Source organism: Capricornis sumatraensis, chromosome 3 (genome assembly GCF_032405125.1).
Source record: "Capricornis sumatraensis isolate serow.1 chromosome 3, serow.2, whole genome shotgun sequence".
Lineage (NCBI taxonomy): Eukaryota > Metazoa > Chordata > Mammalia > Artiodactyla > Bovidae > Capricornis > Capricornis sumatraensis.
The window spans coordinates 167,156,395-167,184,300 of NC_091071.1; the positions used below are offsets into that span (position 1 = coordinate 167,156,395).

General features: G+C 53.0%; 1 protein-coding gene across 1 annotated transcript; it reads left to right on the forward strand.

Annotated features, from left to right (window-relative positions):
- LAPTM5 (lysosomal protein transmembrane 5) lies at positions 1-26,945 on the forward strand. Its single transcript, XM_068968113.1, has 8 exons — positions 1-154; positions 16,551-16,644; positions 17,490-17,566; positions 19,209-19,343; positions 20,045-20,167; positions 21,306-21,401; positions 24,241-24,333; positions 25,578-26,945. The coding sequence occupies exons 1-8, from the start codon at positions 68-70 to the stop codon at positions 25,665-25,667; spliced, it is 795 nt and encodes a 264-aa protein (XP_068824214.1). The 5' UTR covers positions 1-67; the 3' UTR covers positions 25,668-26,945.
- The last annotated feature ends 961 nt before the right edge of the window (positions 26,946-27,906 follow it).

Consider the following 27,906-nt stretch of genomic DNA (forward strand, 5'->3'; position numbering starts at 1 on the left):
TTTCTGCCCCTGCTCCAGGCTCCTAGTTCCTTCCCCGTCAGTGCCTCGGAGGAGGGGAGGCAACATCATGGCCCCCCGCGCGGCCGCCATCCGCCAGACCTGCTGCTGCTTCAGTGTGCGCATCGCTACCACCGCCCTGGCCATCTACCACGTGGTGAGTGTGCTGGAGGCCCGGGCCCTGTGTGTGTGTGAGACAGAGGGAGAGAGCCCCACCCCCCCTCTACTGAACCCCCTTGAATGGGAGGATCGTTGCTCACCACCTCTTCGGAGAACCCCGGTCTGTCCTTTCCATGCTCTGGGCCTTGGGGTCCCTCTCTGTCCAAAGTGCCTGCCGGGGGTGAGGTTTGGGGGCGGGTGGAGCTCTGCGGCAGTGGCAGGAGTGGAAGGAGGGGGTCCTTGTTCTAAGCGAATATAGCTCCCATTCTCTCTGAGGCTCAGTTTCTGCCTCTGTGAAATGGGGCCTTCAGCTCCACAAGCTCATTCAGGAGCAAACAGCTCCAGATGTGAAAGTGCTTTAGAAACCCGGAATCTCAGGAGGAACGTGAGCCAGGAGTGTTGTCAGGAAATGGGGTCAGGTCACAGGCACAGCTGTGCCGACTCTCCCTGGGGCCTGGGCCACTGGAAGGGATGGGAAGCGGGAAGAATCTCCCTTTTGTGCTTCCAGAGGGGACAGAGGGGCCTGAGTCCTCTTGGTTTGGCTTGCATATGAGCAGGGTGACTGGCCTGGACCTGGAGACTTGGGCCAGTTGAGGAGGAACGGGCCCCCGGTACCCCTTTGGAGGCTGGTGCACACAGCTGGGTGTTGAGTCTTGTCTCTTATAAACTCAGAGTGACTGACTCTGGGCAAGTCATAGCCCCCGGGGGCCAGAGGCTCCCCCTCTGTCTAAGTGGCTGAAGGTTGGGGTTCTCTTTTTGGGCCCTGTCCAGACCCATCCCCCCAGCCCACAGCTCTGAGACACACGCAGCTCACCAGAGCCAGCTCACCCTCCCTCCCAGGGTGACTCAGGGCCTGTGGTTAACAGTTCTTTTATGAGCCTGGAAGGGCTTCCTTAAAATTAGCCTAAATCCGGCAATGCTGTGGCGGGCTGCTATAAACTGTTCAGACCTGGTTGCATCTGCTTCCTGTCGCAGGCAGAGCCGGCAGGGCTGTGGCCAGAGCCCAACCTTCAGAGCGCTGGTGCCGCTCAGGGTTCAGCACAGTCTCTGGATCCGGACTCTGGTGTGCCAGTCCTGGCCTCATCACTTCCTAGCTGTGCAGCCTTGGGCCACTTACTTAACCTCTACGAATGTCTGTTCCTTCTAAAAAAAAATGAGCTTGAGAATAATAATACCTCTCTAATGGGGTTGTTGCAAGGATCAAGGGTATAAATATCTACGAGGCACGTAGTGGGAACTATTACCTGACAGGTTCAGTTCAGTTCAGTCGCTCAGTCATGTCCGACTCTTTGCGACCCCATGATTCGCAGCATGCCAGGCCTCCCTGTCCATCTCCAACTCCCGGAGTTCACTCAGACTCATGTCGATCGAGTCAGTGATGCCATCCAGCCATCTCATCCTCTGTCATCCCCTTCTCCTCCTGCCCCCAATCCCTCCCAGCATCAGAGTCTTTTCCAATGAGTCAACTCTTCACATGAGGTGGCCAAAGTACTGGAGCTTCAGCTTTAGCATCATTCCTTCCAAAGAAATCCCAGGGCTGATCTCCTTCAGAATGGACTGGTTGGATCTCCTTGCAGTCCAAGGGACTCTCAAGAGTCTTCTCCAACACCACAGTTCAAACGCATCAATTCGTAGTTGAAGTTATTATTAGCAGGGCCTCAGACACAGAGCCTGAGGCCGGCACACCCATAAGTCAAGTGGTCAGATCCCCAAAACACTGGTTTTGGGCGGAGCTCAGAGGTTGCTCTGTCAGGCTCCTGCCAATGTGAGAGTGATTCTGAGAGAAGTGAAAGGCTCTTGACTGTCCCCAGACCAAGTCCTTAGGGCCTCTTCAAGCTCTGAGATTGTATCATGTTCTTGGAAACACAGTGTCCTAAGAAGGGATGTCCCCGTGGGAAGCAGGCCACTGGGTCTCTACCCTTGCTCTGCCGCTAACCAGCCATGCAACCTTGGACAGGCTGCTTGCTTGGGGCTCAATTTTTCCTTTACAAGATGATGGATGAGAGGTGTGGACTGGCTCAATTGCCGATGCGTCCAGGGCCAGGAAGCTCCTGTAAGTGAGCACCCTGGGGCACGCGGCCCTTGCTGTGACCTGGGAAGACTATTCTGCATCTGTTCCGGCAGCTGCTCTCCGTTTCCGCCGATTGTTGCTATGTGGGCCCCAGCAGCCGCTCTTGTGGCACTTGGAGAAACAGGAAACACGGGCTTTTATGTCACAACTTCTGCTGTCTCCATGTTGGTGACTGATTTGAGGAAAAAAAAGAAATCCCTGGGCAGGCCGAGTCAAATCTACTTGCAGGCTGCAGGGCCCAGAGTCTGCCTCGCAAACCCCTGACTTTGTGACTTGAGGTTTCCTTCTGCTCATGCCATCCGAGATCCTCACCTGTACACAGTGATATGACATCAGCCTCTGCCCACAGAGCTGGAGAATGTGTGCGCGGGTGATCAGGAAGTCTTCTTGGAGGAGTGCCACTGGCAGACGTGTAGTTTGGTTATGGGGAGGGTGGATCTGGGATGGATAAGTGTGCAAAGCTGTGGAGGCTGAGGACTGTGGCTTGTGCTTGGGACCCTACACAGACCAGCTGGAGGCTTTAGGTTGGGGAGTAGGAGGTGGGAGGGGGTTGGATTGATAAGCTAGAGGTTGGGCCTTCATGACAGGGCACTATTGATATTTGGGGCTGGTGCATTCTTTGTTGTGGAGAGTGAACAGTATACTGTCAGATGTTTAGCAGCATCCCCTGGCCTTTATTTACAAGATACTAATAACTCCCCACCAGCTGTGATGACCCAGAATATCTCCAGACACTCTGAATGTACCCTGGGCGTGAAGTCACACCCAGCTGAGAACCACCATCTTTCATGTGGGTCATGGGGAGCCATGGGATGTCCTAGAGCAGAAGGCAGGAGAACGGAAGAAAAGTCTGGAAGCTGGCTCGGGCAGTCTTCTCTGGGCTGGGATGCTTGATTGACTCCAGTGGGGGATGGTCCTCCTGCCATCTCTGTGAGAGGTCTTGCTCCTTCCCAGAAAGGCCAGGCCTTTCTCTGTGGCCTGGCAGTCACGTAGCAGGTGTACTGTCAGGGGCTTGAACATCTGGATAGAAAAGTAGAAGCTGCCCTCCAGATGTATTGATCACCTAGACTGGTGTCATCTGGAGCCATTCGTGGGTGACAGCCCTGCACACGGAGAGCTATTCGTGGACTGGGCCCCTCTAGGGAGGGTTAAATCGGGCTCTTGGCATCCTGAGACAGTGCCACCGTTTATTGAGTCATCGGGGCGTTATTACTGCAGGACCTCCACGTCCAACGGCCGGAGGACCTTCTTCCCCACTTCCCTGGGTTTGTGCAGAGGATTCCCTGGGTCACAAATGATTTTTGACCCAAAGTGGCACCCCTAGAGGAGTCAGAGAACTTTCGTAAATTGGTCTCTTTGGTTCTGGTTTATCTGGCAGCCCAAAGCATGTCTGTCTCAAGTTAATGGCAGGAGATAAGGACCTCAGAAGACACTTTTGCCCAGAAATATCTCCCTCCCAAGGTGCCTGGAGTTCCATTAGAAATTCACTGTCTGATAAAAAGCTTCCACCCACGGTGATTGCAGCCCCGTAGGGAGAGGATTCACCGAAACAAGCCCAGGAGGAAATGAGGCTGGTGCTGGCCTTGGCTTGTCTCTGGGTTACAGGTTGTGAAAGCTCTGTTTGTTTGTTTTTTTTTTTTTCCTACTTTTCTGTATTCTCAGTATTTGCTACAATGAGCATGTATTACATTTTTAAAATAAATATTTTATTTTAGAACAGTTTTGGATTTATAGGAGAACTGTGAACAGAGTTCCTGTATACCCGCTTTCTGGGCTCCCTGATTGACAGCATCTTATATTAACATGACGCATTTGTCACAGTTGATGAGTCAGTACTGATATACTATTATTAGCCGCCAGCCAATACTTTACTCAGATTTCTTCAGCTTTCCCCTAAGATCCTTTTTCTCTTCCAGGATCCCACGCTGTATACAGTCACCACACCTCCTTAGGTTTCCCTTGGCTGTGATAGTCTTTTCAGCCCATACTTTACCCAGATTTCTTCAGCTTTTCCCTAAGATCCTTTTTCTCTTCCAGGATCCCACGTTGTATACAGTCACCACACCTCCTTAGGTTTCCCTTGGCTGTGATCGTTTTCCAGGTTTTCCTCATTTTTGATGACCTTGACAGTTTTGAGAAATATTAGTCATGCATTTTGTCAGATATTCATCACATGGGACTTGTCTGGTGGTTTTCTCCTGGTTAGACTTGGACAACGTGTTTTGGGAAGGAGATCGCAGAGGTGAAGTGCCCTTCTCCACACTGCACATTGAGGGTATATGCTTGCACGTGACTTACCACTGTTGATGTTGACCTTGGTCACCTGGCTGAGGTCCTGTCTGTTGTGTTTCTCCACTGTAAAGAGACTGCTTTTCCACCAGTATTCTGCTTGACTTACAGGTCTGCTGGCAGCAGGCTCCATGTCTGAGGCACTGCTAATGAAGCACTCAGTCTCTATTACTTGAAGGACCCTCTTGTCAATGTGGATCCGCTCTCAACATGTCTTTTTTTTCCGTGCCCTGCACCAGGCCAGCACACGTGCCTGACTCTTTCATGGCCTCTGTCCTCTAGGGGTTCCAACCTACCAAGGAAAATTTGTGATAATGGTGCTGAAGGATAACAGTGCTGGCTCAGATGGGGGCACAGACGAGCTGCCTTAGCTCAGCCCTGGTGTAGAAGCTATGGGTTTCTCTGGTTGCTCAGTGGTAAAAAAATTCTGCCTGTAAGGCAGGAGACACAGGAGACATGAGTTTGATCCCTGAGTCACACAAGAGACATGGATTCGATCCCTGAATCAGGAAAATCCCCCAGAGGAGGAAATGGCAACCCACTCCAGTATTCTTGCCTGGAAAATCCTTTGGATAGAAGAGCCTGGCGGGCTACAGTCCATGGAGTTGGAGTAAAAGTTGGACTCCACTGAGCACGCACTAGGTGGAGGCTGGGGATTCAGGAAAGGCCTTTGGGAGGAGGCCTGAGTGCTAAGCAAGAGCAGGACTTTGCTTGAGAATGTAGAGGAAAAAAAGGGCATGCTGGCCGAGGGGGCAGCAGGTGAAGCTTTGGAAGTACTGAGAAGCTCATGGAGCTGGGATGGAGGGAGCGATGTTTATGAGGTGTGGTAGGGGAGGTTGCTGAGGTCAGCAGGGGTAAGAATGAAACAAACCTCCGGCTTCTTTCATGGATCTCTGCTTGCCCTAGTTCTCTCATTTCGTAGAGGAGTGAACAGGCTCCAGAGGGTCCCTGACTTGCTCCAGGTCACACAGGGATGTAGGGGAGGGGCTTGCTCCAGACCTCGGCTACCAGCACACAGGTGTGTGGGATGAGCCCACGGGTGCACAGATGAACTCCTTACCTGGTCCATGGCCCGGGGGTGGTCCGTCTGTCTGAGAGGCCCTTCTCTCACCCAGCGTTCGTTTCTTCTTCATGGTCCTGCTCATGGGAAGCTTCCTCCTCTAGGAAGCCCTCCTGTTTGTCCTCCTGAGAACTGCAGTGCCTCCTCTCTCTCTGCTCCACTTTGGGGCCTGAAAAGATTGTGGACTTGTCTCCACCACTCACTGACAATGTGACTGAGCAGGCAGTTGCCTTTGCTGTCTGGGCCTCAGCTTCCTATCTGTTAAATGGGTCCCTGTCTCAAGGGTGATGGTTTTGAAATATTGAGCTGATGTGGCCCTACAAGAGACGGGGGCTGCCAGGCAAGAGCCCAGTGTGGGCTGTGGGATGTGACCAGAGGCCACTCCCCTTTCTAGAGCTCATCTGTTTAGAGTCTAAAAATAGGTCCTAACTGTTAGGTCCATCTGTTAAAACCTCTGCCTTCACGCCCAGTGGCCCCATGCGGGGCAGAAAGAACTTGCTCTGTATGCTGCCTGAATGGTGGGGGAGGCCAGCGGGGGTAGGGTGGGAATCATGGCCCCTCTCCAGAGCCATGGCCAAAGTGCCCTGGTGGGAACTCAGTTGTGCTCCCCATCTCCAGGGTGCGCACCTTGCCTTCTAGCTTATAAAATGTCAGAGGCCTTCAAGGGGCCCCCTGGACCAACTGGGGCCAGTGTGGGGTGGCAGACAGGGCCTTCTGGGGAGCAAAGTTAGTTGGGCTCTTCTTGCTACCCCAGGCCTGGTGGGCTGAGTGATGGTGGCCAGTCATCTGTGTGAGGTGGGCCTGGAGGGCCAGACCCCAGACTGAGCCTCGTCCGATCCCCACTTCCTGGTTCTCAAGCCCAAGGAAAGAGAAAGAAAGAGCTTCTGGGAATGGAAGGTGGTGAATGGTGGTTCCATCCATTGAGGGTCACCTTGGCTGGAGGGACCCACTGTTGTCAGAGAGCCATACCAGCCCCGGGGAGGGTTCTCCCTGGTATAGGGGCTGGGGCCTCACTCAGACCTGGCCCTATGGCTGGAGGGCAGGGCCTGGGTGGGCCAAGGTTCTCGGTCAGCACCCTAGTCCAGAGCCCCGCCGCACCCCCCCAACCGGAAGGGAGGCTTTTATTTTGAGCCCAGGGCAGTGGCTCAGAACCAGGACTTCTATCTGAGGCCTGCATTGGCCTCCCAGGGGACCCCACACCACCGGGGGCACAGAGCCTTTAATGAGGCAGGAAGCTGAGCAGGGAGCTTGCACAGCGGAGGTGCTGGCTCCCCGCCTTGCAGACCTCAGCCCTGCTGCAGGCCCAGTGGGTCCCTCTCCTTCTCCGAGCTTCAGTTTTCTCCCTCGTCAACTGGGGGCCAATAACCATGACCGGCATCGTCAGAGACTCAAAGGGGACCAAGTGGGAGACCCAGCGAGTGCCCCACAAATGGGAGCTACCCCTGGAGAAGAAATTTGACAAAAGAGGAAATTGAGGCTTGCACAGGCCAAGCGACTTTGCAGCCCGGGGTAGATCCAGAACAAGAGCCCAAGAGTCCTGCTCGAGGCCCAGGCTTTGCTGCTACTGCTCCAGACCGTGGCGGGGGAAGGGCAGGCTTCTTGGTAGCCATGGAGTTGGATTCAACAGTAGTATCCGCGGAGCGTTGTTCTTAGAAACACAGAGCCCCTGTGCAAAGATGCAGTCTCTATTTCACCTGTAAAAGGAGAGGGAACTGATCTCTCCTAAATGCTCCAGTCATAGTAACACCTATTATCACAGTGGGGGCGTTTGCCCTGAAGGTAAATAAGGAATCGATGCTTTGTGGGAATAGTTTGGGGGTGTTCAGAAAGTGAAGGGGGATGGGAGCGTGGACTCAGCTTGGAGGTTCATTCTGAGCCCCCAAATGGGTGCCCATAAAGGATGCCCACCCCCCCCATCCTCCAAGAATAGCAGAGACCCCCTGGGATTCACCGGGTCAGAAAGCTCACCTTCAGTGCCTCTTCCTTCAGGGGAAGGCTTGCCCTCCTGTCTTCTTTCACAGGGGCAGGTCTGAAAGGTCAAAGGGCAGAGGGCAGAGGACAGGCCTTGCTGGGCCTTCACACTTGAAGCACAGGCAAGGGACGGGGCTCAGAGGTTGATACACTGGTTTTCCCGGACGTGGGCCCAGAGCGAGCTGCTCCCGTGCTGGCACTTTCCACTTTCCCCTGCGGGGTAATGAACCATGGGGCGTGCAATCCCAACCATGTTCTCTGCCAGCTCCCGTGAGCTGTTCCTTTTTTCCCTGGAGTGTTCTTTCTCCCTTTTCTGCCAACCTCGCAGTCACATCCCTGGAAAACCACATGTCCCCTTAGCATCTTCTGCATCCCTCCACCAGCCCAGCCACCCAGCAGCTGCTGCCATTTTCTGGGGGCCTCCTGTGTGCCCGGCATGTGCTGAGCCCAAGTCGCAGTTCCCCAAGAGAAGCTTCTTGCAGTTTCCTAAACACACCTCATCCTTTTCTGCTTTTGCTGTTCCCTCTGCCTGGAAGACCCTTCCCACTGCCCTTTGGGGGAAAGCGTTAATTCTCACCACCTCTCAGAAGCCTTCCTGGAGCCCTGACTCCTAGACCCTGAGTTCTCAGCGTTTCCCCCTATCTCAGGGTGGCTCCCACCTCCCCCTGTGGGGGTCCTGGGGGTCCTGTGGTCTGGCCTGGAGGCCTGAAGGCCAGGGTTGGCCCTGCCTGATTCATCTTCATCATCCCCAGGGCCTGACATGGAGTAAGTGAAAGTGAAAGTGAAATTGAAGTCGCTCAGTCGTGTCCTACTCTTTGCCACCCCATGGACTGTGGCCTATCAGGTTGCTCCAACCATGGGATTCTCCAGGCAAGAATACTGGAGTGAGTTGCTGTTTCCTTCTCCAGGAGATCTTCCCAACCCAGGGATTGAACCCCGGTCTCCCGCACTGTAGGCAGACGTTTTACCGTCTGAGCCACCAATAGAGGGAACTGACATGGAGTAGGCGGCTGCCAATCTCAACTGTATTTTACTTTTGCAAACCTTTTATTGATGCATAATTTCTATAAGTGCATGTCTTGATGACCTTTTTCAGGGAGCAACATCCAGGTAACCTCCACACTGAGAAACAGGACGGGACCAGCCCCCAAGGGCCTCTGGTGGGGCTCGTCACTATGTGGCCCTCACTGACTTCTTTCAACCCTTGTAGTTCTAGAAGCACCTGGGGATGAGTTTACACATCACGGGCGCTTCTTTTCTCTCAACACTGTGTTTGTGACCTTTTTCTGCATGACTGTGTGTATCCGCTTTGTTTTCCCCTTGCTGTTTACTATTTCACTGCATGAATATATCAGAGTTATGTTTGCCTCTTGTAGGGAGGGGGAAGACACTGGGGTTGTTTCCAGCGTGGGGCCCTTACAATGGCCACAGGGACCTGCGGCTTGGTGTCCGCCCCAGGCACAGTCACTTGATCTTTCTGAAGATAAGTCTTTGGTAGCAGACGTCTGTCAACCTCATCTGCTCTGCACAGCAGCCCCGCTAGTGGGTGGGGCCTTCTCTCTGTTTTACAGATGAGGAAACCAGGAAACCGGCGCAGAGGAGTCGAGGGGCCAGGTGGGGCGAAGGAGGGGCGGTTAATAGGAGGAGGGGGCAGGGATGGGAGGGAGGCCGGTGCAGCTGGGCTCCCAGGGAAGTGAGGGGGCCTGGATGGGGCAGCTGCTGAGCCGTGGTTCTGGGAAGGCGCCCCGTGATGGTATCTAGGCCGGCTGGGGAGGTGTCTGGGGAGATCGCGCTGGCAGAGGCGGGAGGGGGAATGGCCCCCACCCAGTTGCCCCTGATAAGCTGAGACAGGAAGTGTGGGGTGGGGTTGGGGGGGGGAAGCTTCCTCCCCACGCTGATGCATCTGGTTCTTTTCTCCCATCCTCTGACCAGACAGCCCCAGGGGGTCCCCCCTCCCACCCCCAGGGAAAACAGGGTGGGTGGGTGAGGTGGAGGGGAGTGAGCTTCAGGGAGGGGCGATGAGGATGATGATGATGGGAAGGAGACAGATAACAATAATGACAGCCTGAACAGGCAGGAGTCCATGAGCTCCTTGGCCCCCAGAGACGGAGGACCCGGGGTCAGGTTGGAGCAGCCCTGGAAGGCTGGAAGAACTGTGCGCTTGGGACCGGTTTCCCATTGTGCGAACCGCTCCATCTCTGTTGGCGAGGGCGGAGGACAAGCCGGGGCCTGACTCCTTGTGCAACCTGGGCTGAGGCACCCACAGGCCCCGTTCTCCTCGGCTGGAAGCGGGTCAGCTCTGACCTCACAGACCTGTGAGGAGGAGTCAGTGGAGTTAACAGACAGGAAATGGCCCCGGCACCGGCTGTCACATAGCAGATGCTCACTGAGTGTTAGATCGCTCTGTCAGTTTTACCCCCGGAAGCTCAGAGGATAGGTCTCTGCCTGCACGCTTGTGAAAGGGTGGGTCCTAAGCCCCCTCAGGAGGTCTGAGAAGCGGGGCCCTCATTCTTGACTGGGAAATGGTGCTTGATCCCCAGAGTCAGGGGATCTGGTGTCATCAGCACCATCGCCGTGATCTTCGTCACCACCATCATCACGTCATGCTGTCAGGAGTGCCGTGGACATCAGCAGCAACAGCATGGCCTGACAGTCTTTGTAGTTATTAATTACAATTCCCAGCAGGCCTGTGGCTCCCTCCATCACCACCAGCTGGCCACCTCCACCGTCGCCTCTATCATCACTGCCCATAGGATCATAAGCCAGCCGCAGGGCCAGCCAGTCCCCGCCTCCCAGCTCCCGCACCATTGTCAAGCCCACCTGACCCCGTGTCTACTCCACTCAGCTGCGGCATCACCGCCGTTATGGCCCCGGCCATGTTCAGTGGTGCTCCCATACCCCTGCCCCCCTGGCCGCCTCCTCTCCTCCTACAGCGGTAGGTTAAGGGAGTTAGAGAAGGCGAGGTTCGGAAAAAGAAGGAGACGGGCACTGTACAGAAACAGATCACCTTTAATGCAGCGAGAAGGGGCAGCAGATTAGCGAGCTGCTGCACTTACCCAAGCAAAGGGCTAAGTATATATAGGCATGTATGTGGAAAGCTACTGTCTTAACGGGGCCTGTTCTTCTCCAGGGTTGTTCAGACTAGTTCTCTCTTAAACGGCGATGGGCCAGAGGCTGGGAGATCAGCCAGAGGCTGGGACTGGCTGGGAGCTGGGGGTAATCAACCTTAATGTCCATTTTTTTTCTTCCTGCGAGAGAGTTCTTTGTTTTGCATAGAATGTTGGGGAGGACCTGGAGGGGAGTTTTAACTCCAGGCTGTTTTGAGCTGTGTACCTTTCCTTCAGCTGCCCTTTTATTTTAGCTCAGGCTGTTGGTTTGCTCCTCAAAACCGCCAGGAAAACAAGCAGAAATTCTCCTGGCCTCCTGGCCACTTCCCCCATCACACGGCTTAGGGAAGTTGTGTGTTTGTTTTTGAGAAAGAAGAGCTGGGGTGGGGATGAAAGTGGGAACTGAAACCAGGGAGAAGGCGAGGGAAGAGGTGAGAAAGAGGAATGGAGAGCGAAGGCGGCAGTGGGCGGCTGAGCGTGGTCAGAACTCGCGCGGCCACAGAGCCCGCGCCTGAGTGCGGTGTCCGGAGGACTCAAGCTGATTCTGACTCTGCAGTCTGTTTGCTGTGTGGCCTTGGGCTGGCCACTGCATCTCCTTGGGCTCCACGTGCCCATGGGTGACATCCCCTCTCTCAGGGAAGGGTCATTCCCGTCCCCGAGTTTCCCTGGATCTGTCCTGCCGCGCTCCAGGTCTCTTCCGGGAATGCTTTTCTCTCCTCTCTGCTGGAAAACTACTTCTCCTTCAAAGCCATGATCAAGCTTTTTCCTGTTTGTGAAACCTTCCCGGGGCCTTCCAGACAGCTACGATCAGTCCCTTGTCAGGGACTCTCAGCCTCCTGCATGTCCCATGATGTGGCTCTGAACACTCTGGTCACCTGCTGGGTTCCCCTGGGGACTGTGGCACCTGCAGGCCAGGGTCAGTGACTTTTCCAGACAGGGCTGGGAGGTGGTGGGTGCTCAGAGAGTGTTTACTGGATGAACAAACAAGGGAGCAGGTGTATACCTGCCCAACAGTGTGTACTGATGGGGCACTTGCTGTATGCCAGGCTCAGGGCTGGAGGGCCGTTTGACGGATAGCAGCCCTGCCAGGCCGGTCCAGTTATTTTCCCATTTCCCAGAGGAGGGGACTGAGGATCAGAGAGGTTAGGAGCTTGCTCAAGGGCACGGAGCCGGGGTTGGGGCAGGGTCACTTGAGTCCAGCACCCTGGCTCTTAGCTGTGACTGACCAAAGATGCTGTGAGGGGAGAACAGGTGCGCAAGTGAATGCCGTGTGCCTGGGCACTGTGGGAGGAGAGGAGCCCCATTCCTGTCCCAGGAGGGCATGAATCACGGCCCAGGCGGGCGCTCAGACTCAGGGAGAGGACAGCTCTGCTCTGGTGGGAGGAGGGAGATGAGGGGAAAGGGAGGGCCAGGTGGCCTGGGTAGTCTGGACTCTCGGGGTTTCCTGGCCTCTCCCAGCTTATGCTATAGGTAAGTCAGGTACTTTCTGAAACTACAAACAGCTCTTGGTTGGGGACTTGGGTGGAGCAGTGAGGACTTTCTGATGAGTGGGGTACGTTCCGGGGTGGGAGACGCTGGGCAGCCTGGGTGTGACATGCCATGGGTGGCAGGAGTTCAGTCATTCCCGTGAGAATGGGGGTGACTCTCTTCATTGACTGGAGGGGATAAACTGTGATCAGGGAGGAGCCAGGACTTGGCCAGGGTTATCTAGCCGTCAGATAGTGGGAGAGGCCTCTTCTACCCCAGCTGTTGTCCCTTGAGCTGTGGACGTGGGGTCAGTGGCCTGGGGAGGGTGGGTGGATGGTTGGTGAGACCAGGGCTGGGCCCCAAATCAACCACTCAGCCTGGAGTGGAGCCTGGACTCTGGGAGCCCAGGCAACAGGGTTCATATACCAGCCAGGCCACGTGACTCAGGGCACGTGAATTTTCCTCTCTGGGTCTCCATTCCTCATCTCTAACACGGGGAAGATGTTGACTTTCTTGCAGGGTTTTGGGAGATGGTGGTGCAAGCCTGTGGATACAGGTCTGAGCACAGAGTAGGTGCTCAGGGAATGTCAGTTCCTCTCCACTTCATCTCCTACAGAACTGAGGTGCCTATCTTCCTCCTGGATCAGGGACTGGTGTCTTCCATTGATGGTCACAGGCCAGCCGAGGGTCTGAGTCAGACTGAGGTTGCTCTGGGGTTGGTTCCTGCCTCTGTGAGCCTCCAGGTTCTTATCTGGCAAATGGGGACAGGGTTATCACTCTCCTACAGGATGGTCGGGTGAGAAGGTAAAACTGGGTAAAGGAGGAGCTTGGTTTTAAGCACAGGTGGTTTTTTACAAAAGTGGAAATGCTTCTAGTGTCTGCTGCTGCTTCTAGCACAAGCTGTGGGAGGCGGAGGAGGCGGCAGAGGGAAGGGGAGGAGGGGCCCTGCTGGCTCTGCTGGGCTCTCACATGGGAGCGGAGGAGGGCAGACCTCAGGCAGAGCCAGGAGGTGGGGAGATGCTGGGAGGACACTGGACAGGGGAAGAGAATCAGATTCAGCGCCCATTGGCCTGGGGTCCTACAAATGATCAGCTGATAGGCCTTGGACAAGTTACCGGACCTCTTTGAGCCTCACTTTTCCCATCTGTGAAATGGAGGTGGGACCATTACGACCAGGCCCTTTGCTGGATTTGGGAGGATCACAGGGATGGTGTGAGTGGTGAACCAAGCATGGAATCAGGCTGCATAAATGTCTCCCCTCTTCACTCTCCTTCCTGGGATCCCAGGATATTCAAGAGGGGGTGGTTGAAGAGGGGTAGTTAGGACGCTAGTGGCAGGATTGCTGACGTGGCAGCAGGGCTGTGGGAGAGTGTTAGGGCCAGAATTGAGAATCTCGGGAATGGTTTGTGGGTTGGCACCGGTTTCCAAAGTGGGGTGATACCCAAGGTAACCGCTGGGGCCTCAGAATGACAATATTAAAATTTCTAAAATTTTCAATCATGTTCTTTATTCATTTCTGGGTATGTTGTGTGTAGGTTTTATGATGTTCACTCTAAACCAGGACGGCGGCACATGGGTATAATTTGGAAATCAAGCAACAGAGGATAGTGTGTGCAAAGGGTTTTATTGACACGGGTACATGGTCGGAGTATCTGAGCTCTCTGGAGTCAGGAAAAGCAAGGCTCCGAGTTGACTTGGGATTGGGGTGTGTGGGAAGGCATCAGGACAGCCCTGGGACACTGGGACTCCAGGCTCCTCTTTGTCCCCAACTTGCTGTGTGTCCTTGGTCCAGCCACCTAACCTCTCTGAGCTTAGAAAATGAGCAGAGGGAGTTTACAAAAGAAGTGGACAGACTCTTTCTAGCAGCTAGATGTCAAGACTGTCTGATTCTGAGTTTCGTCCTAGACTCAGACAATCCTGGACTCTTGGGACTTCAAAGGGCTTCCTGTATCACGGCTGATAGATACTCATGCGTTTCTCAGCCCGGCTGTGGCGAGTCGTCTGTGCTCTGCTCGCACATCCCAGGGAACCCCAGAGCTTACCATCTTCCAGGGTGCCCTGTTCTGTCCTCAACTGAGCCGTCACTTGCCTCCCTTTCTCTCTCCCTCATTACAGGGGAAACTGGGGTAAGAGGGGCTGGAACTCCAGTCTTCAGGAGGTGAGGAAGCAGCCTTTCTCTCTCCGAGCTGCTTCCTGTGGGTATCAGCCACAGCCCCCACCACATCTGCCTTCTGCTGTGAGGTGCTTTCCACCCTTCTGGTGAAACAAAGCCTTTTTCACCAGGTAGAGGGGGCCCATGTCAACTCACACCAGCCAAAAGCAGCTTATACTTGCTGAGAACCCACTGCAGGGCTTGAAGCTCAGTGCTTTGCAAATACAGTCCAGTTTACTTCCCATTAAATCCAGTGCTTGCCAGTTTCCAGGTGAGGGAGTTCGGAGAGGTAAAGTGACTTGCTCAAGGTCACGTAATGACCTGGATTTGTATCCATCTCTGCCTGACTCTGGAGTGCAGCTCCACAGCAGTCTTCTTTGCTGTCCCTTTCTGGCCCCCTGAACAGGATGTAATATGGCAGGAAGACAAATTGAAACCTATGTCTGCGCTAAAAAAAAACAAAAACCCATCACAAGTCAGCCGGGGGGAAACAGATGGTGAGTGTCTAGTTGTTTGTCAGCTGAGCATCAGTTACTAGTGCAGGGCCGCCTAGAAAGCCCATGCAAACTCAGGCCATATTAATAGAGGTAGGCCATCCACTGCAAGGGAGGAGACAGTCTTTTTCACAGTGTGGTCAGATGGCACTGGAGAAGTGTGTGTGTATGATGGGGAGAAGGCTTGCTGTAAGGACATGAACTCAATGAAGATTAAGTTCGCTGTGGTTGGAAGCATTCAAGTAGAGGCTGCATGGTACAGGATCTCTGCCTTAGAAGATGGAGGGCAGGGATAAGGTGACCTCTAAGGGCCTTTGAAACTGCAGCTTTGTGGCTGAACCACAGCTTTTGCCAGGACCACAACAATGGTCATGTCCATCAGGTTTGCCCCTTCTCTGTCATTCTTAGCAAGGGTCCCATGAGGGAATAGGGTTTATCCGTTCATCCATCCATCCATCTGTTCATTCATCTATAGCAGCTAGAGCAGTGAGCAAGAGAGACACAGTCCTTTCCTCAGTTCAGTTCAGTCGCTCAGTTGGGTCCAACTCTGCGTCCCCATGGACTGCAGCACGCCAGGCCTTCCTGTCCATCACCAACTCCTGGAGCTGACTCAAACTCATGTCCATCGAGGCGGTGATGCCATCCAACCATCTCATCCTCTGTTATCCCCTTTTCCTCCTGCCTTCAGTTTTTCCCAGCATCAGGATCTTTTCCAATGAGTCAGCTCTTCCCATTAGGTGGCCAAAGTATTGGAGTTTCAGCTTCAGCATCAGTCCTTCCAATGAATACTCAGTACTGATTTCCTTTAGGATGGACTGGTTGGATCTCCTTTCTGTCCAGGGGACTCTCAAGAGTCTTCTCCAACACCACAGTTCGAAAGCATCAATTCTTTGGTGCTCAGCTTTCTTCACAGTCCAACTCTCACATCCATACATGACCATTGGAAAAACCATAGCTTTGACTAAATGGACTTTTGTTGGCAAAGTAATGTCTCTGCTTTTTAATATGCTGTCTAGACTGGTCATAACTTTTTTTCCAAGGAGCAAGCGTCTTTTATAATTCAGAGAGAATAATAACAACAACAGTAATAGCACAGACTGTGCTTATTATTTGTCAGGTACTTTAAATGAATCATGCCACCTGGCCCCACTACAACCTTATGAGACGAATATTAGTATTATCTCCATTTGCATATGAGGGTTGAAAAGCCAGGAGGACTGGGATTCATAGATCAGAGACTCCCAGGTCTGAGTTGATGAGCCCAAGAACTTGAATTTCTGTCACGCTCAGATGCTGTGACTAAGATCCCGTGATGTCCAGAGCCTGTCGTTTTAAAAGAGGGTACACGGCAGGGGCCCAGGCCCTGGTGAGAGCCCTCCATTTCCCCCACTTCCTCAAGCCTGACCTTCAGTAGCCACAGTTACCGCTTTGCTAAGAACTGGGTGTGGTTCTAAGTGCTGTCCTGTGATGTTCTCCTTTACTCCCTGCATTAGCCTCCTTAGGTAGCTATCAGGATTATCCTTATTTTACAGATGGGGAAACCGAGGCACAGAGAGGTCAAATAATTTGCCCAAGCTCACACAGCTAGGAAGGAGAAGGAGGGTTAAGAGCTTGAGCTGTCTCTCTGTCTAGGCCACACTGTATCCAGGATGCCCCACTGCCCGGCATTCCACCTCCTCCAGGACCTCTCCTTACAGGCCCTGACTGCACACTCTTGGGGTGGAAGCGGTTGGTGGTGGGACTGTGGGGACCCTGGCTCACGGATGCTCTGTTCTGCCCCCAGATCATGAGTGTGTTGCTGTTCATTGAGCACTCAGTGGAGGTGGCCCACGGCAAGTCCTCCTGCAAGTTCTCGAAGACGGGCTACCTCAGGATCGGTAGGTCCAGGGGAAGCCAAAGGGTGGGGAGGGGCACCGGCCAGGGGTAGGGCAGCTGGAGTTGAGGCCTTGCCACTCGTCCTTTCTGACGTCTGCAAGTGGAGAAATTCCCACGTGTCTGTACAAAGTCTCCCGGTGTGAGAGCAAACAGGAGGGTGCTAGGTGGCTCAGACAGTAAAGAATCTGCCTATGGTGCGGGAGACCCGGGTTCGATCCCTGGCTCAGGAAGATCCCCTGGAGAAAGGGAATGGCAACCCACCCCAGTATTCTTGCCTGGAGAATCCCATGGACAGAGGAGACTGGTGGGCTACAGTCCATGGGGTTGCAAAGAGTCGGCCATGACTGAGCAACTGACCCACTTTGCAATCCTAACCAGCCTTTCTAGGCTGGACCAGTGGCAGTGGCAGCAGGACTCTCCCCTGCTTAGCCCAGACAGGCGCCCATCACTCTGCTCCTCACCGTGGGCTCCAGCCCCCTCTCTGGTCTCACCTCTCATCTCTTTCTGCTCCCACCACACTACCCTCCCCCTGCTGCAGCCACCACACTGAGCTGGGCCCTGTCTCGGGGTCCCTGCCTGGCCTCCTGGCTCACGGGCCACCTCCTTAGAGGCCTTCCCAGGGCCCTGCCACCCTGCTCCCTTTCTTACACTGTCTTTGTTACCTGAAATGTTCTGTTTGCAACTTGGTAGCTTCTCAAGACTGAGAACTGCAGGAGGGCGGGGCCTGGGCTTTCTTGCTCATTGGCATAGTGCCCACACCAGAGGTTCCCAGAGTGTGGCCCTTGGAACCTGGAATGCCTCCCCAGGGGGCACTTCTGGGCCCCTCACCTCTCTCTTTGCCTTTCAGCCGAACTGGTCTCCAGCTTCCTGCTTATCACCATGCTCTTCATCATCAGCTTGAGCCTGCTGGTTGGCGTGGTCAAGGTGAGGGCCTGATTGGGGAGGGGCAGGGGAGTTGGGACCTGGGGGGTGGGCATGGAACCCTCGCTGCCCTCCTGCCCTCTTCTATTCACACCAGCTACGTCAGCAGCCCTGGATGCTGAGAGGTGGGAGGCAGGTATTTGGTGGAGATCCAACTTGCACCCTGAGACCTTCAAACTTAGCTTTTGGAAACCTCCCGCCTTTTTCCACGCCAGACCCCTTGGTCTGGAGGCCCCGGTTTCCTATGAAAATCTGTCCGCCACAGGCAGGGGTGTGCTCAGCCAGCTGTGGCCGCCACCCATCACTGACACTTAGGCTGAACTAGCTGCCAAACCACATCCTTTTGAATTGCAGATGGTGGCAAGGAATTTGGTAGAGAGAAAAGGAAGGGGCATTTTGAGGCCTAGGTAGAGGGGAGGAAAGCAGTGGATTCTGTAATCAGTGAGAGGAGCCCAAGCAGAGAGGAGGGTGTAGCTGCGTCTAGCTCAGTGCCACCCAGCTAGCAGATGAGAGAGACGGGCTGTGGCTCAGCCTCCTGCAAAGAGGAACCTGTCTGTCCCTTGGCACCCCCAGGAGTGGGCAGGAAGCCAGGGCCCAGGTCATACAGTCATGGGAGTGGGCCCCGGAAAGAGAATCCTTCCTGGGCAGACAGTGGGCCGGGCATCCCAGGGCCAGCAGGGTGGGGCGGTGATTTCGTGCTGGTTTGGAATGTCTCCACCTTGCTCCAAACACCACTGTTCACTCCCTAGCTAAGATCACTCTCTCAGAAGCCCTGCATCCCAGGGAGGGTTTTCGCCTTGGTTCCTGGTGGTTCCTGGGGGGTCATGCAGAGACACAAATGGTCCAGCTAAGAAAATGGATCCGATCGTCCCTGAAGCCTCTGAGCTTTAGCCTGGGCTGATTCGGCTGCCTCCTGAGCAATTTTGGATAACCACATGAGAAACCACGAAACCACCTTTTCTCTGATTTTGTCCCTAGCTGTGGGTTCCTATGAATTAATACTTGTCACAGTGGTCACTTGCTTTCAGTTGAAGGAGAGGGATGTCAGCCTCAACCTCCCAGGCCCTCTCACTGTAACTGAACATCCTGGGAGGCACGCTACCCAGAGGTCAGATCCATTGCTAGAACAGCACAAGCTTTCTTTTTCCCACCTTCGGGCCTTAGCTCCTGCCAGCCCTGCTGCCTCCAATGACCACCCCTTCCCTCCCTGCTTCTTTCCAGCTCTAGTCCCAGTGACTCCTCTTCTAGCAAGTCTTCTCAGATTCCTTTTCATCTGTCAAATGGACACAAAGTCTTTCCTTCTTGGGTTCTTAAGAGCGAGTTGAGGCAGACCTGGGTCCTAGAGCCCCAAGCACTTATCTCTGTAGATGAGGACCGCTCCTGGTGTTCCTGCTGTCTCCCAGGACACTGAGACTGCTTACCCTCAGGGCCTGGGTCTTGCCTTCTCCCCATGTCTAGACCCTCGCTCAGAGAAAGGCATGTGGATCCCCATGGGGTGACCTCAGCCGAGCTGCACAGATGATTTAAGAGAGCATCAGGTTCTCAGGGAGGGAAGGGAGCTTCAGGCCATGGGGTGCCGGAGACCCTCAGGCTGCAGAAGACAGCTTGTGCAAGGGACCCCAACCATGCTGGACTTGCCTTTCAGAACCGGGAGAAGTACCTGCTGCCCTTCCTGTCTCTGCAAATCATGGACTTCCTCCTGTGCCTGCTCACCCTGCTGGGCTCTTACATCGAACTGCCTGCCTACCTCAAGTTCGCCTCCCGGAGCAGCAGGCGGGTGGTGAGTATGTCCGGTGTCCCTGTCCCGTGCCTCCCAACCTCTAGCAGGGGAGACAGAGGAGCTTAGGCTGGTGAGGGTGGGAGCCCACAAGGCCTCTTTCTAGTTGGTGAGGTTGAGCAAGTCCCTGAGCCCCTTCAAATCACCCTGCATTTCTTCCTGTAAAATGTGTCTGAGATCATGTCTCAGCCATACGTCGAAGTATTAATTGGGGAATGCGTGCACAGGGCGCGCATCATGTGGTAAGCATGGAACAAAGGTGAATTTATACCATAGGAAAGGGGACGCCCCATTTCTGCCCCGAGCTCCTGTTTTGTCCCTCAACCACGTTGAAGAAAGGAAGGGAAAGATGGCTAGCATCTTTGGTGGGGATGTCCATGACACCTGGTGCCAATCACTGACTCAGCTTTGCAGAGTTGCTTTCACACTTCTCCTGACTGTGGCCTTTGAGGAGACTGACAAGCTATACTGCAGATGACCCTGGGCTGGGAGTCAGGACACCCTGGTCCTTGTCCTGGGTCTGCACCAGCCCATGGTGGCAATGTCTGAGGAACGAGCTTCCGTTTCTTTCTGGGCATCATGGACCAGAGAGGTGTTGATATTTCTGGCTGGCAGTCTCTCAAACTGAGGGTCCACTGTGTGCCCCACGGTACCCAGGCTTTTGGGTTGGGGCTGAATTGCTGGTCTGTCTTCTTCCCCCAAAGAGCCCCTCCAAGGTCCCACTGATGACCCTGCAGCTGCTGGACTTCTGCCTGAGCATCCTGACCCTCTGCAGCTCCTACATGGAGGTGCCCACCTATCTCAACTTCAAGTCCATGAACCACATGGTGAGTCTGAGCTGAGGGCTCGCTGCTGTCACTGATGGTGTGGCCTTGAGCAAGTTGCTTCCCCTCTCTGTGCCTCGGTGCTTAGGCTGGGTTCTCTGAAAGTGGAGCTAGGTGGGGAGATTCTTGTGCGAGTGATTTCCTGAAGGAGAGTTCTCAGGAAGAAATCTGAAAGGAGCCAGGGAAGCAGGTTAGACAAAAGGAAGAAGTCAGGCAGATATTGGCTTTAGGAATAGCCCTGCGGGATCCCAGAGGGTGCCCCACAGTGTGAACTGCTGTGCAGAGATGGTGAGAGTTTCTCATTGCTCTCTAACAAATGATCCGCAAACCTAGCGACTTAAAACAATAAGCAATTGATATCTGAGTAGTTTCTGAGGATCGCAAATTTGGGAGTGGCTTAGCTGGGTTGTTCAGATTCAGGGTCTCTCTTGAGGTTGCCTCGAGGGCATGTGACTGTGGCCGCCAAGGGCTTTTCTAAATCTGGAGGATGCCCTCCCAGGCTGGCTTACTGGCACGGCTGTGGGCTCTTTGCCTTGGTTTCCAACTATGTGAGCCTTTGAGACGGCTGCTTGAGCATCCTCATGTCGTGGCTGCCAGCTTGCCCCCAGTGAGCAGCCGAGTGAGAGCAAGGAGGAAACAGCCATGGGGTCTCCCAGGTCACACTTACCTCTGGCACATCCTATTGTCTGTGAGAAGTGAGTCTCTAAGTCTAGCTCACACTCGAGGGCGGAGTGTCAAAGGATGTGTGCACATATTTGCATATTTGCACAATTTGCATATTGTCCCCCCAGAGCAGGACCTTCCATCAACCAGTGCTGCTGTAAGCTGCCCCTAGGGGAGGGGACATGTCCCCCAGGTGTTTCAGGATTAGGTGGATCTGTCAGCCAAGACTACCCTCCAGAGAAGGACATGATGGGGACAACGGGGGGTACCAGCCAGATAAGGGTCATCTGGATGAGCATCAGCTGCATTTGCCTCTCTGGGTTTGCTCCCCTGCCAGATAGGGCTAGCACCGGCCTCCCAGGGCCCTTGCAAGGGTCATCTGAGATAATGTATTCCTATGTGTGTGGAGAGCTGGCTTTTATTCCTGTTAGAGTTCCTTAGGGCAGAGGCACTGAAATGGCCCCCAAATCTGTTACAGAATTACCTCCCCAGCCAGGATGGTATGACTCATAACCAGTTCATCAAGGTGATGATCATCTTCTCCATTGCCTTCATCACTGTCCTCATCCTGAAGGTGAGTGGTCCTCGCCCCACGGCTCAGGAAGGGGTGATGGGGTTGTGCTGCTCCAGGGCCTCCTGTTAGGAGGCAGGGAAGCGTGTCTGCCATGTCTGCCTTCCCTGCTGTGGGCTCCAAACTCCAGCACTCCCCACACCAGCTCCTCTGACCCCACATGGGATCCTCAGGGACCCCCAGTTTAGAGTAAGTGGGCTGTGAAGACCCACCTGTGTTTTTCAGGGACTTAGTGTGTGACTCAGAGAAACCCTGATTTAGGGGAAAGAGGAGCTATTCTGTCCGGAATTAGATTCAGAAAGACCTGGATTTGAATCCCAGCTTTCCCCTCTGTAGCTATACGGTTGGTTTTCAAGTCAGTTCTCTCTGGGTCTTGGATCTCACCTGTGAAATGTACATCCTGTGTCTTGCGTTGCCCGTATCAACAGTTTTATGTGATTCAGGCACCAAAATGTAGACAGGTCCTGAGGTCATACTATTAGAGGTTTGGTGATGAGAAAGACTTTTAATTTCATGACTGCAGCCATGAAATTAAAAGATGCTTACACCTTGGAAGAAAAGTTATGACCAACCTAGATAGCATATTGAAAAGCAGAGACATTACTTTGCCGACTAAGATCTGTCTAGTCAAGGCTATGGTTTTTCCTGTGGTCATGTATGGATGTGAGAGTTGGACTGTGAAGAAGCCTGAGTGCCGAAGAATTGATGCTTTTGAACTGTGGTGTTGGAGAAGACTCTTGAGAGTCCCTTGGACTGCAAGGAGATCCAACCAGTCCATTGTGAAGGAGATCAGCCCTGGGATTTCTTTGGAAGGAATGATGCTAAAGCTGAAACTCCAGTACTTTGGCCACCTCATGCGAAGAGTTGACTCACTGGAAAAGACTCTGATGCTGGGAGGGATTGGGGGCAGGAGGAGAAGGGGACGACCAAGGATGAGATGGCTGGATAGCATCACAGACTCAATGGACGTGAGTCTGAGTGAACTCCGGGAGTTGGAGATGGACAGGGAGGCCTGGTGTGTTGCGATTCATGTCGCAAAGAATTGGACACGACTGAGGGACTGAACTGAACTGATGAGAAAGAGGAAGGAGATTGGTTTTATTTTTCTCAGGAACAGTCAGGCCCGGAGGACAGAGTTCCAGTTCTTAAGAGATATGGTGACAGACAAGAGTGTGTTAATTGTACCAGTCTCTAAAAACATATTGATTGATACATCTCTGGTCAGTGACGGGGTTCCCTGGTGGCTCAATGGTAAAGAACCTGCCTGCAATGGTTAGTAACATTTGAGTAACGAAAGATATATTAATACGTCTCTGGTCAATAATGTGTTAATAGCAGCACAACAGGAAGGTGAAGGGGCAAGGAAACTCTGCCGTCTTAGGGAGTCAGTGAAACCGGGGCAGTTCAGCTTGAGAAAGAAATGACTCAAGGGGGATGTGATCACTGTCTCCAAGTACCCGAAGGACTCTCATGGGGATTCTAGAGGCCACAGAGGGGACCTGTGGCCGGAAGCCACAGGGAGGCTGATGTCGATTCAAGAGAAGGAAGGGCTTTTAAAAGCGTTCTTTTCTGATTGTGAAAGTAACATATGATCGCTGTAGAAATTTAGAAACTACCGATGAACAGAGAGAAGATGATCAGCCCACAATCCACCGCCTCTCAGAGAGTAGCACCTCGGATATCTGGGTGCATTTCTGCCCCCCCCGTTTTTTTATGGGTGGTGTTACCAGACATCACTGCCTCCTTTCATCTGAGGCCCTGAGCAGTCTCTGCTTTCACTTAATGCCAAACTGGAAACAGCTTCACTCCTTTTAACCCTTCCTCAAAGGACTGAGCTATCACAAGTGCATTAGTCATGCTCAGTGAGAATATTTCTGAAGGCTGGCGGGGACCCAAGTAGGGGTTCACATCATACACGCTGCTAGAGAAAAACTGTCCAAACAGAACTCCATCCCCTCAGCCCTCTCCTATTATTTTCATCCAGTGGGAGTGGGGGGTCTGTTCTCTGTTAATATGGAGACGTATTAACACATCTTAGGTCTGCCCAACTCTGCCTCAGTGACCACCCTCCACCTGCTTGCTTTGCCCTGGCCCTTCATACTTCATTTTTTCATGGCTCATCTTATTTATTTCTTCTCCCTCTAAGTCTCCATCATAGGACTCCATGAGGCAGCGGACATCCCAGACACCAGGACCCGCTCTTCTTCCTTAGAAGGCAGTTTAGGGGCAGAGAGAGCCTTACTGGCTCTTGTTCCTTGAATGCACCCTGGGGACCTCACTCCCCACCCTGGAAAACGTCTCCCCAATTCTTACATCAATTGCTAAGAGAAAACTATTGCTCATGTCATCTGACAGATATATACATCTGTACATATAATTTTTATGCGTCGATAAACATAAAACACTACTGTGTACAGTTTGGTAATTTGCTTTAAAAAAAATCAACATATCATAAGCGATTTTGTAGAAAACTTTTTTGGCTGTTAGCTTTGTCTCAAGAGGGGTGGTGCCACCTTAGGAGGTGGTGAGTTTCCTGTCCCCGGAGTGAAGAATCAGGATCTGCAGAAGTGTTGCCAGAGTGGCTGGAGGGTAGCCCAGAAGCCTCCAGAAACCTCCTCCCTGTGCTGAGTCTGTGGGGCAATGAAGAGGGAAGCACCTTGGATAGCTGAGACTGGCAGGTGAGGCCCCCTCCTGCCAGAAGGGGCATCTGAGCAGCAGCAGTTGAATATGGCTTTGGGGATGAACTGGGGCTCCACAGGAAGCACCTAGCGTCTGTCCCAGGCCTGCTGGGGTGGTGAGAAGGGGATCACGAAGCACAGCTTGACCTGGGCCTTTTTTCCAGGTCTACATGTTCAAGTGTGTGTGGAGATGCTACAGACTGATGAAGTGCACGAACTCGGCTGAGGAGAGGAGTGGCTCCAAGATGCTACAGAAGGTGAGCCTGCTGGGCAGCCAGGCCCCAGGTCTGCCACCCACTGTATCACTGAGGGCAGGTCTCTCTGCCTTGCTTGGTCTCAGTCTCTCCACTGGTAAGACGAGAGCTGGACCAGAAGAAGTGTGCAGATCCCTTTCCACTCGGATTGTCTAGGATTCAATTCATTCATTCACACACTAAACATCTTCTGCCTCTTACTCTTTCTTGGCCTCACATCCAACCCTTGGGATGTAGAGAAAATTAAGATGCCACCCTGTCCTGGAGGAGAGCATAGTCCAGAGTGAACCTAGACGTGGAGATTCAGTGATAACTTGCAGAGAATCACAGGGGCAATGGGAGCACAGAGGAGGCACCTAGCCTCATCTGGGGTTTCAGGGAAGGCTTCCTGGAGGAGGTGGCATTTGACCAAATCTTAGACTGTCAGTTGGTACAACTTAGCTGAGAAAGGGGAAGGGATCTTCCAGGAAGAAGGGTGAAGTGCACTAAGAAGCAGCTGATTGGAGAAATGATGCAAAATTGCAGCTGGTTTAAGTTATTGGAGGCTCACTTTCCTCATCTGTAAAATGGGGATTGTATTGGTTAAGACTTTTTTTGGGTTGCTTGTGTCAGAAACCCAACTCAATCTTACTTATGTTTAAAAAAAAAATAGGGAATTTTTTAGCTTATAGAACTTGAAAGTCCAGTGTAGGTCTGGTTCAGGTACAGCTGAGACCTGATGTTCAGTGATGATTTCATTTTTAGACATCCCTATCTGCATGGTGACAAAATAGCTGCCAATAGCCCTAGACTGACATCCCACCCTCTAAGTAACCCCAACAAAAAGAAAGACATTCCAGGAGCATGTCTGGTTGGGCCAGCCTGGGTTACAGGCCTATCCCCAAACCAATGATGGATTGCCAGGAAGGATGAAATTCTACTTTGAGTGACCACTGCAGGTCTCATATCCACTCCCTTAGGTCAGAAGGATGATCAGTTCTGAAAGCACATGGACTGAGAATGTTTTCCCAGGGAAAACGGTGGACTGTTCTCAGAATAAGGGGGCTAGATGCTGAACAGGCAGAAACAAGTCTGTCTGCACCTGTCTTGTTCGTGTAATGCCCAGCACACAGTTAGTACCCAAAGCATGCTAGTTGTCATCCTCATCATCATTTTCATCATCTTGTCAGAGGTGGGGGTTGAAGCCCCTTGACCCCGGGGTGGGATCGTGGTCCAATTCTCAGGCCTCATCTCTCTGTCTCTCCCAGGTGGTCCTGCCATCTTATGAGGAAGCCGTGTCTCTGCCATACAAGGTTCCGGAGGGGGGCCCAGCACCACCCCCGTACTCAGAGGTGTGAGGCTCGCCAGGCCCCAGCCCTGGTGCTGGCAGGGGCGGAGCTGCCTTGCAATCCGCTTCTTTGCTTTGGTGGCCCCCGTGGCCTGGGTGAACCACCTGGCTGACTTCAGGACTGTCCGCTTGTGTCCCCCTCGCTGGCCTGCTTTTCCTGTGGGGCCTGGGAGATGCTCACAATGGGTCACCCCTTTTAGGCTGGATGATTCCTTGGGTCTCGAAAATTCAGTCCAACAGCCCTTGGCTTCTTTCGATCAGCTCTGACATTGGTCTACATGACTGCTCTTTCTAAAGTCAGTGAGTTTGGTTATGTAACTCCTCAACTTGACCAGTTTTACTAAGGGGCTGACTAATCAAAAACAAGCTTGTCAGTTCAGTGAAAATAATGTGGTCAAACAACAAATTCCATTGCACTGATTTGTAAATAGTTGTCAATTCACAGAGCAGTTCAGTCAAGTAATCATCAGTTGGTCCTCCCCACCAAATACATATGTCCAGTTTCTTCCAATAGTTGCTTAAACAATGATTAAGTCAGCCAACCCTCAGTTAATTTAGTGATGACATTCAATAATAAAAAAAACCCTCAAATTAGCCCCCAAACCATTCAGTTCAATCTAGTCCAATAACCCAACTGCCTGCTGTGGTCAATTCAGTCCTTGTGAGTCCTGAATAATTATTCATTCAAATGAAAACGCAGTCAGGCATTTGCCAAAACGGGAAGTAGCAGTTGTTTTAATCATCAAACAGCCCCTACAGACACACAATAGGTTTGCTAAAGAGTTGTCATCCTCAACAACCAGTCACTCACGGCTAGTGTGGTCACATAGCCATGGGTCCTGGGAAACGGGTGTCCTCAGCTGCGGTCATCTCTAGGAACGCACTATCAGCCCATCCTGCAGCCTGTACACCGCCAGTTAGCTGTAGGCCACCCAGCTCTGCCTGACACTTGGGTCAAGCAGAAATTCAGCCCTGAAATCAGGCAAATGCATTTGTTGGACTAAATCCACAGGTTAGTTCAGTCAAAACAGGCAAACCCTTTGTGGGCACAGACCCAGCCCTGGGGGCTTATGTTGGTGGGGCCATAGGGAAGGCTTTGGTACCTGTACCACCTCTTCTGTCTGCCCCTGGGGGCCAGGATTTCTGAGGGCACAGATCCAAAGGTGGAGAGAAGGCCACAGAAGCAGGTTCTCTGGGGTCTGTAAGGGGGGTGCAGAGGGAGAGGGCTGTGCAAGGGGCTCCCCACCAACACCCCTTGTGCCACTGCTTTGTGTGATGGGGAAGAAGTTTTAATAAAGCAGCAACACGCTTCTCTTTGGCTCATGTGGTTCCTAAAATATGGTGTGTGGCCAGGGGTGGAAAGTCAGCCTTCATCACCTCCAACACACACACACACACACACACACACACACACACACACACAAACTGTTCTTTCAGTCCAGAAACTCACAGGGCCAATGTCCAGGTAGGTGACCTGGCACTGTTTCTGATCACCAATCATGGACCCTGTAAACACCCTCAGGTTTCCCAGACACGGTATGAACTGCACTCACCTGGACAGCACCCGCCTGGAGCCAGGTCCCATGCTGGGCACTGGGGTGACCACAGTGGGTCTGAGTAGCCTCCAGTTACCCTTCAGTCTGGGTAAGAGGAGGCAGAAGCATAAACGACTGTAAATAGCCTGTAATGACTATAAAACCATCATGGGGAAAGTCTGAGGGACCCCGTCAGCCAGAGGAGACTTCTTGGAAGAGGTTTTGCTGAGCTGAAGGAAGAAAGGACAGCAGTGAGCACAGTGGGGAAGGATGTTCTGGACTGAAGTGGCCGAGTGTAGAAGGCCTTGTGGAGCGGGGAGAGGAGCTAGGGGAGGCAGCCGAGTGTGGCTGCAAGTCAGGAGGAGGTTGGCAGTGTCTTGGGGCCTGGGTTATGAAGAGCCTTTGTGTACGTCAGGGTTCTTTGGCTGCAAGCCCGCTCTGGCTAACTTCAGCCAAGAAGGGCACTTATAGGAAGGAGACGGTTGCAAGTAACAGAAAATTTAGTGAACCAAGTTTACTGAAAATACCAATCAGAAATAAATGGTGGTCATGATGTTTCTTGGCTCACATAGATGAAAATCCAAGGGAATTTCAGCTTCAGGCATGGTTGGATCCAGGAATCAAAATCTTCAATAATCTCTCTTTTCCCACCTCTAGCCTTCTTCCTTTCAGGCTGAGCTGCCTGAGGGTGAAGCTGGCGGACAGCACTAGGCA